The sequence below is a fragment of the Zosterops lateralis genome (assembly GCF_965231275.1).
Source record: "Zosterops lateralis genome assembly, chromosome: 4".
Taxonomy (NCBI): Eukaryota; Metazoa; Chordata; class Aves; order Passeriformes; family Zosteropidae; genus Zosterops; species Zosterops lateralis.
In genome coordinates, this window is record NC_139765.1 from 5,996,926 (window position 1) to 6,012,069 (window position 15,144).

Sequence of the window (15,144 nt, forward strand, 5' to 3'; positions counted from 1 at the left end):
CTAAAGTAAAGCTATGCCTGCACTGCCCAGACACCGCGGTGGGAAGTGGGAATGAAGAATGAGTAATAAGGCAATTGGAGAAACAACACACTTGGAAAAGAGCCACGCCAAAGGTTTTAATGCTGGAGCTGTAGAACATGGAGCATGTAGGAAGCTGAACAGGGTAACCACCCATAAACCATGGAGTGCTCAGCCACAAGGCTGGCAATCACAATACCCTCTGGCAGCTTGGGAACAGGAGGGATGTTACAGCAGTACCTCAGTACCTCGGGAAACTACTGGCACAGAATCTGAGAGAGGGGCTGGCTCATGCACCCTATGGGCCTTTGAAAAGGTGTATTTCTACTCTCTGTGTAAAAGCTTGGGGGAGGGGAAAACACACTTTAAATATTTATTTAAATATATTTAATTTAAAATACATATATTTAAAAAATAAAACCCACAAAAAACTCTTTTCTCTCCCCTTCAGCAGATCTTCACAGGAATTGCCCTGCAGGTAGGTTGGCATTTTAGCACCCTGTCAATTAATTCAGTGACAAAAAAAAAGGAAACAACAAAGCAAACCTGCTCTGCATGGGCAGCACAGTGACCAGCGTGAGACACAAGGAGCACCAGTGGCAGCACAATGAGGAAGTTGCTACAGCAGAGTCAGAGAAGAGCCAGAGCAGCTCAGGCCAAAGAGGAACCCACAGCTCCAGTGACTTGTCCTGCTCCCCAGCTCTTCACAAGATCACATATCAAGAAGCTTGGCCTGTACCCCAGACCACACACCACCACAGAAAGCAGGAAAGGGCAGCAGTGCCTGGTTTCAGAGGAGCACACCAGATTATTCCCTGTTCACAGCACTAAATTTGTGGCAGAACTAACAGCTGGCACATTTGCAAAAGATACCTTAGGCCTCCTCCAAGAGCATTTGGCTTGGAAGAGGAAATTCATGAGCAGAAAGGTGATTCCAGTCACATCTCCAAGCTCCTGCTAAATAGCATGGAAGGGAAGCGTCAGTTTTAGCCTGAGCATCACCTGCATCTGAGCTGAAGCTGAAAGCAGGATATGGAACAAAGCCAACAAGGAGCAGCCAAGCAACAAACAGCAGCTTGAGAAGATGTGGCAGGACATGTCTCCCCCTCAGCAAGAGGGCCAAAGACTTACAGTTCCTGAAGGCAGTGACAATGTTTTAAATAAAACTGTAAACCATCGTTCAAGGGCAGTTGGAGAGTGCACGATTCTTACAGTACCCATGCCAGAGACTAGTACCTGTGGAATGAGCATTGGAGAAGGTTGCCCTTCACATTTCAGCTCTAATTTCTTTCTAGTTCAGTTATTACACCTTCTACAACCTGCCCTTGCTGTTCAAAAAGCTCTGTCTGTGAGGCCCAGCAGCACAGCCACAAGCCTAAAGACCAGTGTTCCTAGGAACAAACATTTTCTCCCATTCTCAGTCCAATGCCTTGGTGTTTTCTGGCAAATGGGGAAGGAACTGATTTGCAGCACTCACTCCTGGAACCTTCAGTTGGGAATTCCTTGGCCCTCATTAGCACTGCAGGGAGCAGTGCCTTCATCTGATACATAATGGCCTGAGGCCAAATGTCTACAAGCCTCAGAGAAGTGTCCTACAGGAGATCTGCCTTGAGATCCAGTATCAGCATCTTCCCACTGGCACAGGCTTCCAGCACACCAGGGTGTGGGACACTGAGGATCCCACATGTCTGGCAGACAGCTGAATGTCACACATTTCAAACATCCAGACAGCATCATCTGGACAAAGAGGACAAAAATGGCTGCAGCCGCTATTTAAAGCAGCTCAGTATTCTTGTGTGTCTGATGGTGGGAGGCAGAGACACATTCCATGATGGACAATAAGGGGCTTAATTTCTACAGGACTCTGCTTCTAGAAGGTGTTCAGCAGGCCCTGGGATCCAACCACCACCATGGTTCATGCACATCCAAGTTGGCTGCAGTCTAAATGACAAAAATTCATGTTACGTGGCCTTTGGGAATGTAACAAGAGAAGAGCCAGTTGCTTCTTGCCACCAGGCAATAATTATTACAATCAAAACCCTACTGCACTCTTACTTCCAAATGCTCAGAGACAACTTTTGGCTTAAAAAATGCTCTTAAGTACTAGAGACATATTGAAGCAAGTTGCCTTTGGCAAGTGACCCCACCTTGTGCTGTACTGGAAGCTGGGTTGTCCCTGACTGTCCTCACTGCTGGAACTGCACTCCTGACACACAACAACCCTTGGAGTTCATGGGCTCTTCAGCCTTGGTTTGCCTGGGAGGAGGCAAGAACATCCTGTTGCCTTTGGAGCAGATGGCTGGGAAGGGCCCTGTGGTTTCAATCATTCAGCTCCTGGCACAAGGGCAGCTAAACCAACACAAAGAGCCTAAGGACTCCTCGTGTCTCTGCCCTCCACCCTCATACACTTGAAGAAGCAGCTGCACCCTCCCACTGGTAAAAAAGACAGCACCAAGGTAACTCCAGTTCCCAATAAAAAAAGACACCTTGTGTCCACCTTTGGGATTCAAAGTGAGCAGGTTGGTACCAGTGCCTGTCAGAGGGACACGAAATGCCACCAGCTGGGGCATGGGGACATTGTCAGGGCAAGGGGGAGAGGAACATTAAGGTTTGCTTTACATTAACAGACATACATATCTAGAACAGTTACTCCTTTACAGCCTCATAAATTAGTGAGCCCACAGAAACAGGAGCCTCAGGAACATGCCAAAACCCTGCCATGCAAACCATGTTAATTATGATAATGGCCAGATTTTAATAAGCCCATTCCTGGCTCCCACACTTTCCCCTATAAAACACAAGTATTTCCAAGGCCAGGGGATCTCAGAAATAACCTTCCAGCCAAATAATTGTCTAAACCCCAGTGGCACAAAAAACATGTTAGAGGGTTCAGCATACCCCATATCCCTTTGAATTTTTTTAGTAAAAAAAATAAAATAAATCAGATGAAAGGAAATTCCTCCTCTGTAAACCCCAACCAGTCACAGCAATGAAACAAATGTGTCTGCACAGGCGGTGTAGTGGCAAAGGAGACAGGAGGCAAGAGGAGGGAGATGAGAGAACAGTCAATCATCTCCTTTAGGGAGCTCCTGGATTCCTGGCTGTGTGGCTCCGGCGGCTGGCCCTGCTCTCCCTCTGGCAGCGAGTCTGGCACTGGCTGGATGCTGCCCACTCCACACCCCTGCCAGTGCAGCCTGCTGGGAGCTCGTCCCTGCCCAGCGTGGAGCTGGAAGGCGAGGAGGGGGAGCTGCCGCAGCGCTACGACCTCAGCTCCCGGTCGGGTTTCATGGAGAAGGGCTCCAGGCGCTCCCCCTCGGGCAGGAGGCTGTTGAGCCGCTCCATCAGCGGCACCGTCTGGTCGATGCCCATCTGGATGCGGCGCAGGATGGCCGACATCTCGTTCACCTTCTGGATCTGCTCCGCGTACTTGGCGTACTTCTTCTGGCGCTCCTGCATGAGGCTGTAGAGAGTCTCCACAGAGAGGTCCATCTGTGTAAAGACAACAAGCAGAGCAAGGCTCGTTAGGCCAGCTGTAGCCACAGACCTTTGGGCACACTGTCTTTCCCAAAAACAACCACCTTGGATGCTCCGTAACAGGAGGTAACAGACAGGCACAGAGGAGCTCCTCAGAAGGTACATAACCAGTTCATCATGGAATGGGATAATTCATAGTTGTATACCATATGATGACCTCAGTTCTCCACCCAAATACCTGATCAGAAAATTCTTCATTTGTAGAACTGAAAGCCAACAGGCGCTGCCAGGGATTTCCCAATAAACCAACACACGCATCCTCCAAGTTATCCAAACTCAGGGAACTCATGGCCTCTGCCTACACCTGAACTACATTTTCACTGGAGATCGTTCATTTGCAAGCATTAAACTCCACCACGGTTGCCAGTGCTAATTTTTCTCAGTTTAGCCAGGTTACTCTGCAACTAAGCCACAGCTGTTATTACCATCATCATCTGGAAAACTCCTGCCTTGAGAGAACCACAATGGATTGCTAGTGTCCCTAATTTCCCTGAAATCCAAAAATAAGAGTGTTATAAGTGACCCCAGGAGAGACATTAAGTAAATTAGCCTTGCAATTAAACACAGTCAGTACCCAAACATGGCTGGAGCGGGATGACAATGACAGGAACTGCAGTGCTGTTCCTGCCATTGAGTGAGCAAGGCAGCCTTTTTAATTCACAGCCCATTTTTCTGTTCAGCCAGACCTGCAATCTCCAGGCAGGATTCAGCCAGTAGCTGCCAGTACCTTACACACAAGCCCAGTCAGATGGTTTAAGCTGTTTTACATATCCTAAGATATGTACCACATGTTCCAAGAGCTCAGTAACAGGGTTGCTCCAAGCCCTCAAGTGCACACTCGAAGCTCGGTTGCTTTGGCTCACTGTAACTGTACTTAACAACCCCAGTGAGTCCAGTGCACTGTCTCTTCCAGCTGGGATGTCTTTGTGGAAAGCAGTCCCCTGGCTTGGGACTCAGGACAAGCCCACAGTGGCTGGGAGTGAAGGGCAGGAGGGGACACACACTGAGCAGTTTTAGCCCACTGCCACCTCTTACCACTGTTTTCCCAAACCTTTCCCATCTAATTGCTGCCAGAGGAAGGAGATCACTGGTCAGGATGAAGCAACCTCAGGGAATCAATGCTGAGAACTCCTGGTCTACCATGAAGCACACAGGCTCAAACAACATCCCTCTCTGAACTGTGTGACAGAGTCAACCCATCTGGTGGAGGACAGTGACCATACCTGTCACAGGGACAACACATTGATCAGTGCAGTGCTAAGGAAACACAAGGTGCTGACCTGACCTGACTCACAAAGCACTGAACAGGCAGGTGCAATCCTGACCCCATGTGCAGTGCTGTGGGTCTGTAGGGGAGAGCCTGCAGCAAGGGAGGACGGGGTGGAAATGGTACAAGGCTGAGGAGGGAGGGCCCAGCAGAGAGAACTCTGCCATCCACCCCACTGGTGGCAGCAGGGTTTGGCACTGGGGATAAACTGCTGTAGCTGTATGTGCTGACAAACGCCCCTTTCAAGCCCTGGGGAAGAGGTCAAGTCAAAAATAGTTGGGCAAGAAAATATTTCATTGAGAAATCTAAGTTACAAACAGCATTGAAAACAAACACACAGGTTTCTGCTGAACTATCCTGAGGATTAGGGAGCATTTTTCCCCCCCATCGCCTCCATCAGAGCTGCATATGGTACCAACTGACCTTTTATTTCACCTGCACTTTCTACTGCTCTCAGGCTGAATTCTTCCTCTTTGCCTCTGTGCTTTCCTGTGAATTCCCTCCTCCACGCCTTCATGCATGGGACAAAATAAAAACCAGCAGAGCAGGAAACTCCAAATAGAGTGGAAACAATTTAAGCCTACACGGGGGTTTCTATTAAAACCCCAGCTTAATAATTTAGTACCTTGGCACTAGCTCTGTAAAGAGGAGTGTGTAAAAAGCAGACCACCACCAACTAGCAAGTTCAATCCAGTGCCTAAAAACATCCTACCTAATTGAGAGACAGTGGCCTGGAGGGGCAGGCAGTGGGAAACCTGCCAAAAGCCAACATGCCTCATTAAACACAGCAGCACAGGGACCCAGGCAGAAACCTCCTCTGGTTTTGAAGTTCTCCTCCTCTGGCAGGTTCTCCACATGGCCTCACAGCACTGTGCAAGAAGCAAAGCTGGCACCTACCAAGCTTTCAAGCAAAAAACACCCAAGGCCCCTCTTTCTCTCCATTCCAATGATTTCCATCTGCTGACTTTTAGGCTCCTTGTGTAAGTATGAGTAACATTCACTTACTGGGGAGGAGCGAGGGGAGAAGCTGATGCTGACCTGCAGTAGGAAGAAGAAATGCAGAGTAGCCTCCAAGCACTTTGCTACTTTGGACACATTCATAACAGCCTCACAAGAAAGAGAAAGGGTGGAAGTAAGTGTTTCCTATGGTTTCCTTACACCTACCATCCAAGTCTGCCTGCTGAGGGAGGCCACAGCAGCTGCACAGCCTGAGACACGACAGAACTGAAGTGGAGCAATTGTGAGGAAAGGTCAATTTTTACTCAGTCTGAACCTGGTCTTCTTAACTATTTAAAGAAAGAAAAAGGCAACTACGTGTTAATCCCTCTAGATAAATGCCAATGTCTCTCACAGCTTTCCTTGAAGCAGGCCTAAGTACACACTTATATCCTTCCTGCCGCCTCCCCCTCCAAGTGAGCTCCTCCAGTGCCAGACCTTGTGTTTTTACCTCTCCTGGCATGCAGCCCCATTCCTCTGGCACTGGGATGGGGCTCTCAGATTCTGAGGGTCAGCCCCATTTACCCACCACAGAGACTAACATTGGCCTGCAGGAATCCATAATGAGCAGGGAACACATATAAGAATCCACCTTTCTATCCATTTAATTTCACACATCATAGAGTAGCAATAAAAGACATCTGGAAAAGGGGAGCTGAGGTAGAGTCTGGTCCCTCACCTACAGCCAAGGCAGTCAAGACACCCTCGAGGGTCAGTGAGTGGATTTGCCTTCTCTGAACAGTTTCCATCAACTCCTGTGTCCCTGACACAAAGCCCTGCCACGTTCTCATCTGGAAAACATTCAAGTCTCAGCCTTCTTGCCCATCCTAGACTGGGAAGCTCAGCAAGACAGCCCAGAGCCAGTAGTTCTTCACTGTCCTACAACCATCTGAGAGTGTTTATTTGACCCATTGTTTCTGCTCTGCTGGCTTCAAGCTTCCAGGCCACCAGAGATGCAGACACCTCCCTGTCACCCTGAACCCATCAGATGTGACAGATGTGAAGCAGCATTGTCACCAGCCCCTGACAACCTCACCAACACCAATCTGTCCTTCCAACATCACTGCCCAGTAAGATAAAAACATCCCCAGCTTAGTGGTACAGAAAAGTTTCTGGAGAGGTAAAAGACTGGACTTGAAGCCTGTTTAAGAAGCAACAGAACAAAGCAGAGGGCAGAACCCAGCAGAGTCCTAATTTCCATCAAAGCAAGAGGTGCTGCCCCATCTAGAGTTAAGAAAAGAAGATGTGTTCTCAGTGAAGGCATGAGAGCTCCTAATGCATATGTTATTTCTTTCCAAAAATCATTCCTCCCGTCAAAGCAGCAAACCTGAGGCTGGACATGCCCAGAGTAGAAGACAGGATCTTTCTCCCCTTCCTATATCAAAAAGGATGGAGGAATTTCTTCAGTTTTTCTTTCAGAAGCATAGGATCATAAAAGTGGACAAGCCTAAAACTCCCCCTCCAGCATGACACACTTTCTTTGTACAGCCAGTGACATCCAGAATTTGTGCCTGTTTCTGTTTCAAAGCTCGTGCCTCCTCTGTGGATTATTATCAGCAGGACACTAATTTATGCCTCAGCTTCACATTTAAACATGAAATGACATCTACTGGGCTTTTCTTTCATCAAATGAAAACAGATTAATAATTACTTCCACTACCACTTCAAGATGGATATTTCCTCACTAAAAAGGGCCCCAGCACAGCCCCTCCTACTACACCATTCAAACTGTCAGCCCTGAGTCTCCTCTGCATTACATAGGCCCATTTGTAACACCACACTGATGAAACACAAAAACAACTGAGGATACTGTCAGACATCTTGCACACCATAAATTCTTGCATTCATTTAAAAATTCTTCTTGGCCCACACTGCCAAGCAGAATAAAGACATTAATTTAGCCCACAAAAAGACTGAGGTCAGCACTGGCCAAAGCCCAATTCTTTTCAAGAGACCTCACTGAAAACAAACCAGTGCCCATACATACATATATATATATATATACACACACACACACACACACACACACATATATACACTTCTTACCTGGCATGGTTTTATAGTACCCATCATGGGCACGTGAGTGTCCTAAGCTCTCAGAAAAAAACAGAGGTCACATCTCATTAGTTCAATGACTGAGAGACTGAAAACTGCAACTAGACACATTTTCCCTGGTTGCAGAACATGCAAATGCAATCAGAAGTTCATTAAACTTGGAATCAAATTTCTAGAGAGGCACTGCTGACATTCATAACAAAACAAATACATCTCATGAGAGGATGTTCAGACATTCCCCCAGCTTCTCCCGTCCCTCCTAAAATGCCAGTAAGGCAAAGAAGATGTTTTTGTTTCCTCCCACATTCAGTAACAGCCTTCAAGAGCTCAGCCAGACATGCATTTGTCCTGTGTCCTTCTGTCCCAACAATTTCCTCTCAGCTCCCATCCCCTATGGCTGCCCCTCCAAAATACACAGCTCTTAAGGTGCAATCTTTATTCCAGAAATTTCTTTTGCTAGGACAGCACTCTGAGCACCAGCAGCCTTTCCTTCACATTGTCAGGTGCCCGACTGGGGTTAAATGAACATCCCCCTGCAGCTGCACACAAACCACATCAGCGAGTGGCAGGCGGGAACATGACTGCACGGAATATTAGTCACGATGCGCTGGTGTGAAAATACTTTTCAATCAACACACTTAAAACTGAAGACAACTCCTCTTTCTGTACTGCCTGAAAACAAATGTGCTCAATGAATGGGTTTTGGTTTTTTTTTTCTCTTCCCCTCTCTCTTTGATAATGTCACGCAAAGTCAGCACAATAGATCAGGATGACTTCCTGATGCTGGGAACAGCCTCTGTTTCCCCCACTGAGCACACACTGGTGAGTGATAAACTGACTGGGCAGCCTCTGTGCCAGGGGACAGAACAGAGATGCCCAGCCATGGATCCCACCCCCTTCTCTTCATTTCAGCCATGAGTACAGCTCTCATGGAGCTGTGCCCCTCCTCTGCCCCACTGTCAGGTAAACAACTATAGTTTGTGTTTAGATTTTCCTGATCACATCCAAGATCGAATCCACTGCCAAAATATTCCTTTTGCTCCCTCTGTGATCTGTCCTTGCTGTAAACAATTGCTAAGGGTTATCCTGTCTAAGCATTGCACAGATCACAGTCGAGTCCGAGAATGAAGAGTAACCATTTTAACTGGCTCTGGAACTGAATTATAGCAATATTAATAGGTACATCAAGGCCCTTACTCCTTAAAGACCTAAATTAAACCCATGCTTAGCCCCTTAGTTCTACAGTAGATGCATGATAACGTGTATCAACATAAGCTGCTGCACCTGTAGGATCAAGATTTAATTATTCTGGGACACACAAAAGCATCCAGAATTCCAAAGAATAAGAAGGTTTATTCTTGAAATAAGCTCTTCCACCTTTATGTCAGTGTCTTTGCCTGCCTATTGTGTTATTGGACAGGATGTGTTTGTCACTCCCACACAGTGTGGCCTCCTCAGCCCACACTTCCCTCCCAGCTCCAACTGGAGCCCTCCCTCCCTGAGAGCCACCAGCATCCCTCTGCCAACTGGCAGGCCCCCAAGATTAAGTTATGGCTGCTGTCACTGACTGGTGCTAAAGAAACAGTCCCAAAGCTAAGACTGAAACAATACCTACCTCTTGCCCAGACCTAACACACCCACAAACTTCCAGGTGTTTAAAAAAGGCAGGGCCTCACTTCACAGAGATGGGAGAAGATGAGCAGCAAAACCTGACAGCCAGCTCTCCAGTTTGGACACATATCTCCTATCACAGATGCCATTCTACTGGTCTGAATTTACTTATGTTTCCCTCAACACCACAGATACTCATCACCTTTGTCTTTCCCAGCAGCTAAACTCTTTTCACAAAAGCAAGTGAAACTCAGGGCACTGCAAAGCAGCAGTCACACCGTCCTCCTTCAAAGGAGTTGAATAATCACAAGCTTAGTTCTGCACCTAAGTCCTCAATCCAGAGTCTTCCCAGCCTCTCTCTCCTTCAGTGGTTTGGTCTTCTGGCCCAGGAGCTGGCCTGAGTACCAGCCTGGCAGTCACAAACCAGCAGGATCACACAGTGAAAAACGCACAATCTCTCCCCCTGCAAGTGATCCTGGGCTTCAAACTCAGCGTCTGATGTGGCTGCATCAGACTTAAATGCACAAGATTTCTGAAAAAGCAGAAAGGAAAAAAACCCCAAAAAGATCTGATTTTTACCATTAAGCTTTTTAAACTGTCACCAAGAAAAGGTCACAGTAATTTCAAGCTCATTGTCTTTGATTAGTAAGAATGCCTTTTTAGAGCTTTCATTTGCTGCTTTTGTAGAACAATCTACATCCATCTAAGAAGTCACCTCTAAAATTTATCACGGCTAAAAAATGTTAATTTACATCCTGAGCATTAGAAATGTTTCCATACCTATTCTAAATAAATAAGTTTAAGAAAAATAAATACAAATACCCCACCCAAGCAAGATTATTGCACCTGTGTGTGCAATGTTCTCACAAAACCTCTTCTGTGGAATGGAATCCCACAGTAATTAATAACACACTCCTGATCTGTCTTCGATTAGCTGTTCCTGGAAAAGAAAAAATATGTATCTGTTACAGATCTATTGCCTAAATGATAACTTGCACAACTCTTATTTCAGGCTACCTAATAATTCTGCTAGAAAACACAACCTTCAATCTCCTCTTTGCCTGATTTTACACTGCTGACACATTACTTGCCCACAACACTCCTAAACCCAGCCAGAGCTTGAATGTTACAGGACAACAGCAATTACAAATGTTATTTACCCTTAGGGGGTTATTTTATAATAAATTTAGTTTTGTACTTTCAACACGTCAGAGTGACTAGCTTTAAGCAAGTTGGTTTTCCCATCACAAGCTTTGATTTGAAAAGACATGACCACTATCATTAATGAGATGTTTCTCAGGAAACACCAGCATTCTCATTTCAGAGTGAAAATAGTCAGCATCATTACATTTGCAAGCCATCTGCTATTTATTCTCAGCTTCACAGATGGGACAAGATAGCTGTAAGTCTTCTTTTCCACATGTCCTGCAGAAATATTTCAGAAAGGGAATGATATTGCTGTGTTTAGTCAGGGTGAAACTAGAAGAAAACTATATTTAAGTAGAAAATGCTCTTAAATCTGTTCTCACGGAATGCGAAGAAGCTGGGTTTTAACTGTTTCCTACTGGATGTGAAGTGCTAAAAGGATTATCTAAGACTCCCTCTTTTTTCTCTGGGGAATTGCAGACAAAGCTGGGTCCACACCCCCTGACATACTCACACTGCCAGCCCAACACATCTGGGTACATCAGACCTCCCTCCATGTGCTCTGCACATGCCCTGGATACATGCAAGAAGGCTGGAGTGTTAGATGAGCATGGACATGAGCCCAGCAGTCAGGATTTGGGGATTTCTGGACACCTGAGAGCCCTGATGAAGCTTTTGCTCTTTTCCTGCCAGCTGCATTTCTCATCTGAAAGTCCAAATCAACTTCCAGGGAAACTCAAAGGCATGTCAGTTCTAACAAAGTCACTGATAACCTGAAAAAACTCCTGAAATATCTATTTGTAGCCCTAGATCAGCTCTTCCTTCCATGTTTGAAAAGGACACAAAATGAACCAAATACACCCCATTGATGTTAAGGGGAGGATCTACTCTTTCATCCCCAGAAGAGAGACTTTCAAGGCTGACTCCACCATATTCCACAGTGCTGAAGCTCAGAGATCCCAGCAATTTTCTGGAGGTCACAACATCTGAACAGTAAATCTTTGGCTTCAGGAAAGCCTCAAGGAAATCTTGAGCACTGTAGATAGTTTACAGACCAAGCTCTTCTGAGGCTACAGAATATATGTATTGTTCAAAAATCCAGGAACAAGAGTACAAACCATCAGAGATCAGTGTGAATCCACTGAGCATTCATTTTCATTGTAATCAGCTGCAGTGAACTCAACACTCAAAGAAAGCTGAGTATTTCTTTCTTCTTTTTTATGTCTACTAATGAATCTCTAGAAAAAATTGATCAAATGCAAGAAGACATTTGAAAATCTGTACTACAATCTGCTAGAAGAACTTGTAATTGAAAAATAGTTTTGTTTCTGCATAGCCTTAGGTCAGGCATAAGGAAGAATTAAATTCTATGGACTGGATTAAGCAAAAGGTAAAGCTATGACCCAAGAATCCTCTCTGACCTTAAAAACTCTTATAAATTCTTTACCATATACTCCTGTGTTGATTTCTTTTGCAACTGCTACCTGAGCCTCTTTTTCAGCTGGAACTCATCTGATTTGGGATTTTGTCTTTCAGACAATTTGCAGCAAGTCCCAGCAGCCACTCTTCAAATGCGTCACTTGCTGTTACAGTTAACCAAAAAAAAAAAAAATCATCTTAATTTTTGTCCAGTTCACTACAGTTTTGGCACAGTTCATACAGATGATTCTGGGGAATTCTACTATACTACAGTTCAGCATTTAACCCAGCTTTCTAGAGATAGATGACACATTCAGTCAGGAGCAATGCCCACATGAATTAATTAATAGTAAATCATATGTTTGATACCTCAGAGCAGTGTTGCAATAATGGCCAATAAATGCTCTCATGTAGAGGCATTCATGCCCCAGTGGCACAGAAACATTTAGGAAACCCTACCCTTCAGAAAAAGTCAGATGGGCAGATTACTTGCACTAAGGCTTTGTAATGCTTTCAACATGAAGTCATCTCTGCAGATCACATCTGATTATTACCACAATGCTAATTATGGGGCTGCTAACACAAGGTCCACCCTGCTCCCTTCAAGTCTACCAACTACCATCTTAAAGTCATCACTGCAACTTCAAGTATTTGCAAGTAAGGCTGGCTAACCTGTCTAAAACGAAGATTAAACTGTTGAAAAGCTTCTATCCAATATTCCTGGCACCTCCACACCCCAATTCTCACTGAAGGGCAGAGTTGACACCTTGTGAATTTCAATTCAACACTGAAACAGGAGGTAATAGTTAAGAATGAAATCTTGTAAATTGACTTTTCCTGTATCAACACAATCCTTCAGGGAGAGAGAAGGCCATGTTTAATCTCCATTAATGCTAAACTGATTTAGAAAGAGAAATCATATCATTTTCTGTCTTCATTTGACTAAGCCAAACAAGCAAAGCTTTTTCAGTTTCCTCCCCAAGGTTCTCCACTCCCCACACATCCTCACAGACCTTTTCTTGTGTTACAAACTCTCCTTCCTTGAGTATTATGAGAACTGCACACAGTGTGTTAGAGGAGATCCCTCAGCTCTGTGCAAGACCATCAGCATACTCTCATTTCCCTGGAAGTACAAGCTGTGATACACCCCAGGTCGATACTTGCTTTCTTCCTGTCTCAAATCCCTTTCATGCCCAAATCCACCCCCAAGCCTGTTGGCCCTGTAATGAAATCTAGCACTTCTTATTCCTATTTGAAGTTCTACGGTGTTGGGGCAGGGGGTTGCTGGAGGTTTTTTCCACCTGGGAAAACAAAGCTCGAATAAGAAATCCAGTTTCCTAGTTTAAGGAAGCTGTGAGAAGGAACTGAATTCCATTCCTGATGATCATAAGCTCCATGCACTAACCCCAATGAAAGTGTTACTAAAAGGCTTTTTTGCATGCTAGACTTGGGATCTTCAGGGACAGTTTCTTAAGCACCTAAGCTCTATAATAATACCAACCTTTCTGACTGCTAGATGCTTGTTCAAGCCTAATTTTCTTCCTTGGAAATTCAGTTGTGGAAAAGGATTCCAGTTTAAATCTTTCCTCAAAAGGCAATAAAGCACAAGAGAAAGGAACATGCTGGAATTGATTACACACATATATTCTAGGAGCAAGGGATTGGTTGTTTTTATGACACCAGATAAAGCAGTGCATGTCAGCAAAACAGATTTCAGACTGTCACCAGTGCAAACAATCTTTTCCTTTATAACTGCTAGATCTCTTCATAAAGTTCATGTGCAACAGAGCACTGCCCATCCACCTCAGGCATACACTGCTAGACATTAATTCTCTATATTTAAATAACAATTGTGAAGTCTTTTCAAGAGCATTTTCACATTTTGGTGCTGGCTGGTTAAGACACCACCCCACCACTTGGGTATTCCAGCTACTTGCACAGCAGACTGGAGAAAAATGAGCAAGATCAACTACAGGACATGAAGATTAACGTGTTTCCAGCTTAGTAATCCTGTGCATTTATTTCTGCATGATGGTGCCTGTTGAGATTCCAGTCTTTATAAACAACACTTCATTGCTGATGAGAGGAGAAATAAAGAGCTGGATAGATTGCCACAACAACTTCCAAGATGCCAAAGACTAAATTTAAGGTATTGATTTCTTACAGAAAACAATGTTCCCTAGGTTTTTTTTTTAAAGAGCAGTGTAGCATTAAATCCCTTGAAAATACAAGTGGCATTTTAACCGAGGTTCTTTCCCTTTTCAGAAATACTATAGCAAAAGGATATCTCTCCCTGGACCTGGTGCATTGGTAATTTAAGTCTGTGAACCAAAAGGCTCAATTTTGCTTAACAGCCTCATCTAGAACATCTTTATATGTTGTGTCAAAATTAAATACATCTCAATTTTCACCAGGGTTCTTTTAACAGGCTTACTTTTGGTTCCCTGAGCCCTCCCCTTTAATGGGCTGAAATGTAACTTCATGGACTGAAAAAAAACTTCATGGGCTTAAGGCAAAGGCCTGAAGCTGAAGATGCATTTTGGACTTAGTAAGGCCATTCATCTTTTGCTATCCTAATTCAGTTTAGTCAGAAGGTGCATCACTCTCAGGGCATGTCTGCTGAAAACAGATTCCACAGTCTTGGAAACTCAGGTCTGAAACCACCTACAGGGAAACCATAACTAAGAGGAATGGCAATAAACACCTCCCTCAGCTGAGTCCTGAAGCAAACCAAACCAAAGACCAGGCAAAAAACACCTCCCTGAAACAACTTCTTCATCTGAGTCCATTCCCTGAAGGGACACTGCTCAGCTGTGACTGGGGCATGGGATGAACCCCAGTCACTGCAGATCTTTCTGCCCATGGAGGGCTGGAGTTAGGAGAAGTGCCTGTGGTGTTTCACACAGTAGAAGCTCTGTGTGCTCACAGCACATGTGCACCTTGGGTCTCACTGCAGCTGTGGCTGACACAGTCCCCAGCCAGGCAATGTCCTGCCAAGGTGTCTGGCACAGATCCCATCCATTCCTGGTGATGGAACAGCTTGCTGCACTCAGAACAGCTTTTCCCTTTATCACCACCTTAAGGGGGGGCCTTGCCTT

The 15,144-nt window shown here is 45.1% G+C and overlaps 1 protein-coding gene across 1 annotated transcript in view; it reads right to left on the reverse strand.

The window, feature by feature from the left end:
- Nucleotides 1-2,352: 2,352 nt before the first annotated feature.
- The window catches only part of BORCS5 (BLOC-1 related complex subunit 5), a 56,386-nt gene continuing 43,594 nt past the window's right edge, over nt 2,353-15,144 (reverse strand). Inside the window, exon 4 of the mRNA XM_083859601.1 lies at nt 2,353-3,507. Coding sequence (XP_083715727.1) covers nt 3,277-3,507 — 231 coding nt within the window. The 3' untranslated portion in view covers nt 2,353-3,276. The remainder of the gene's footprint in view (nt 3,508-15,144) is intronic.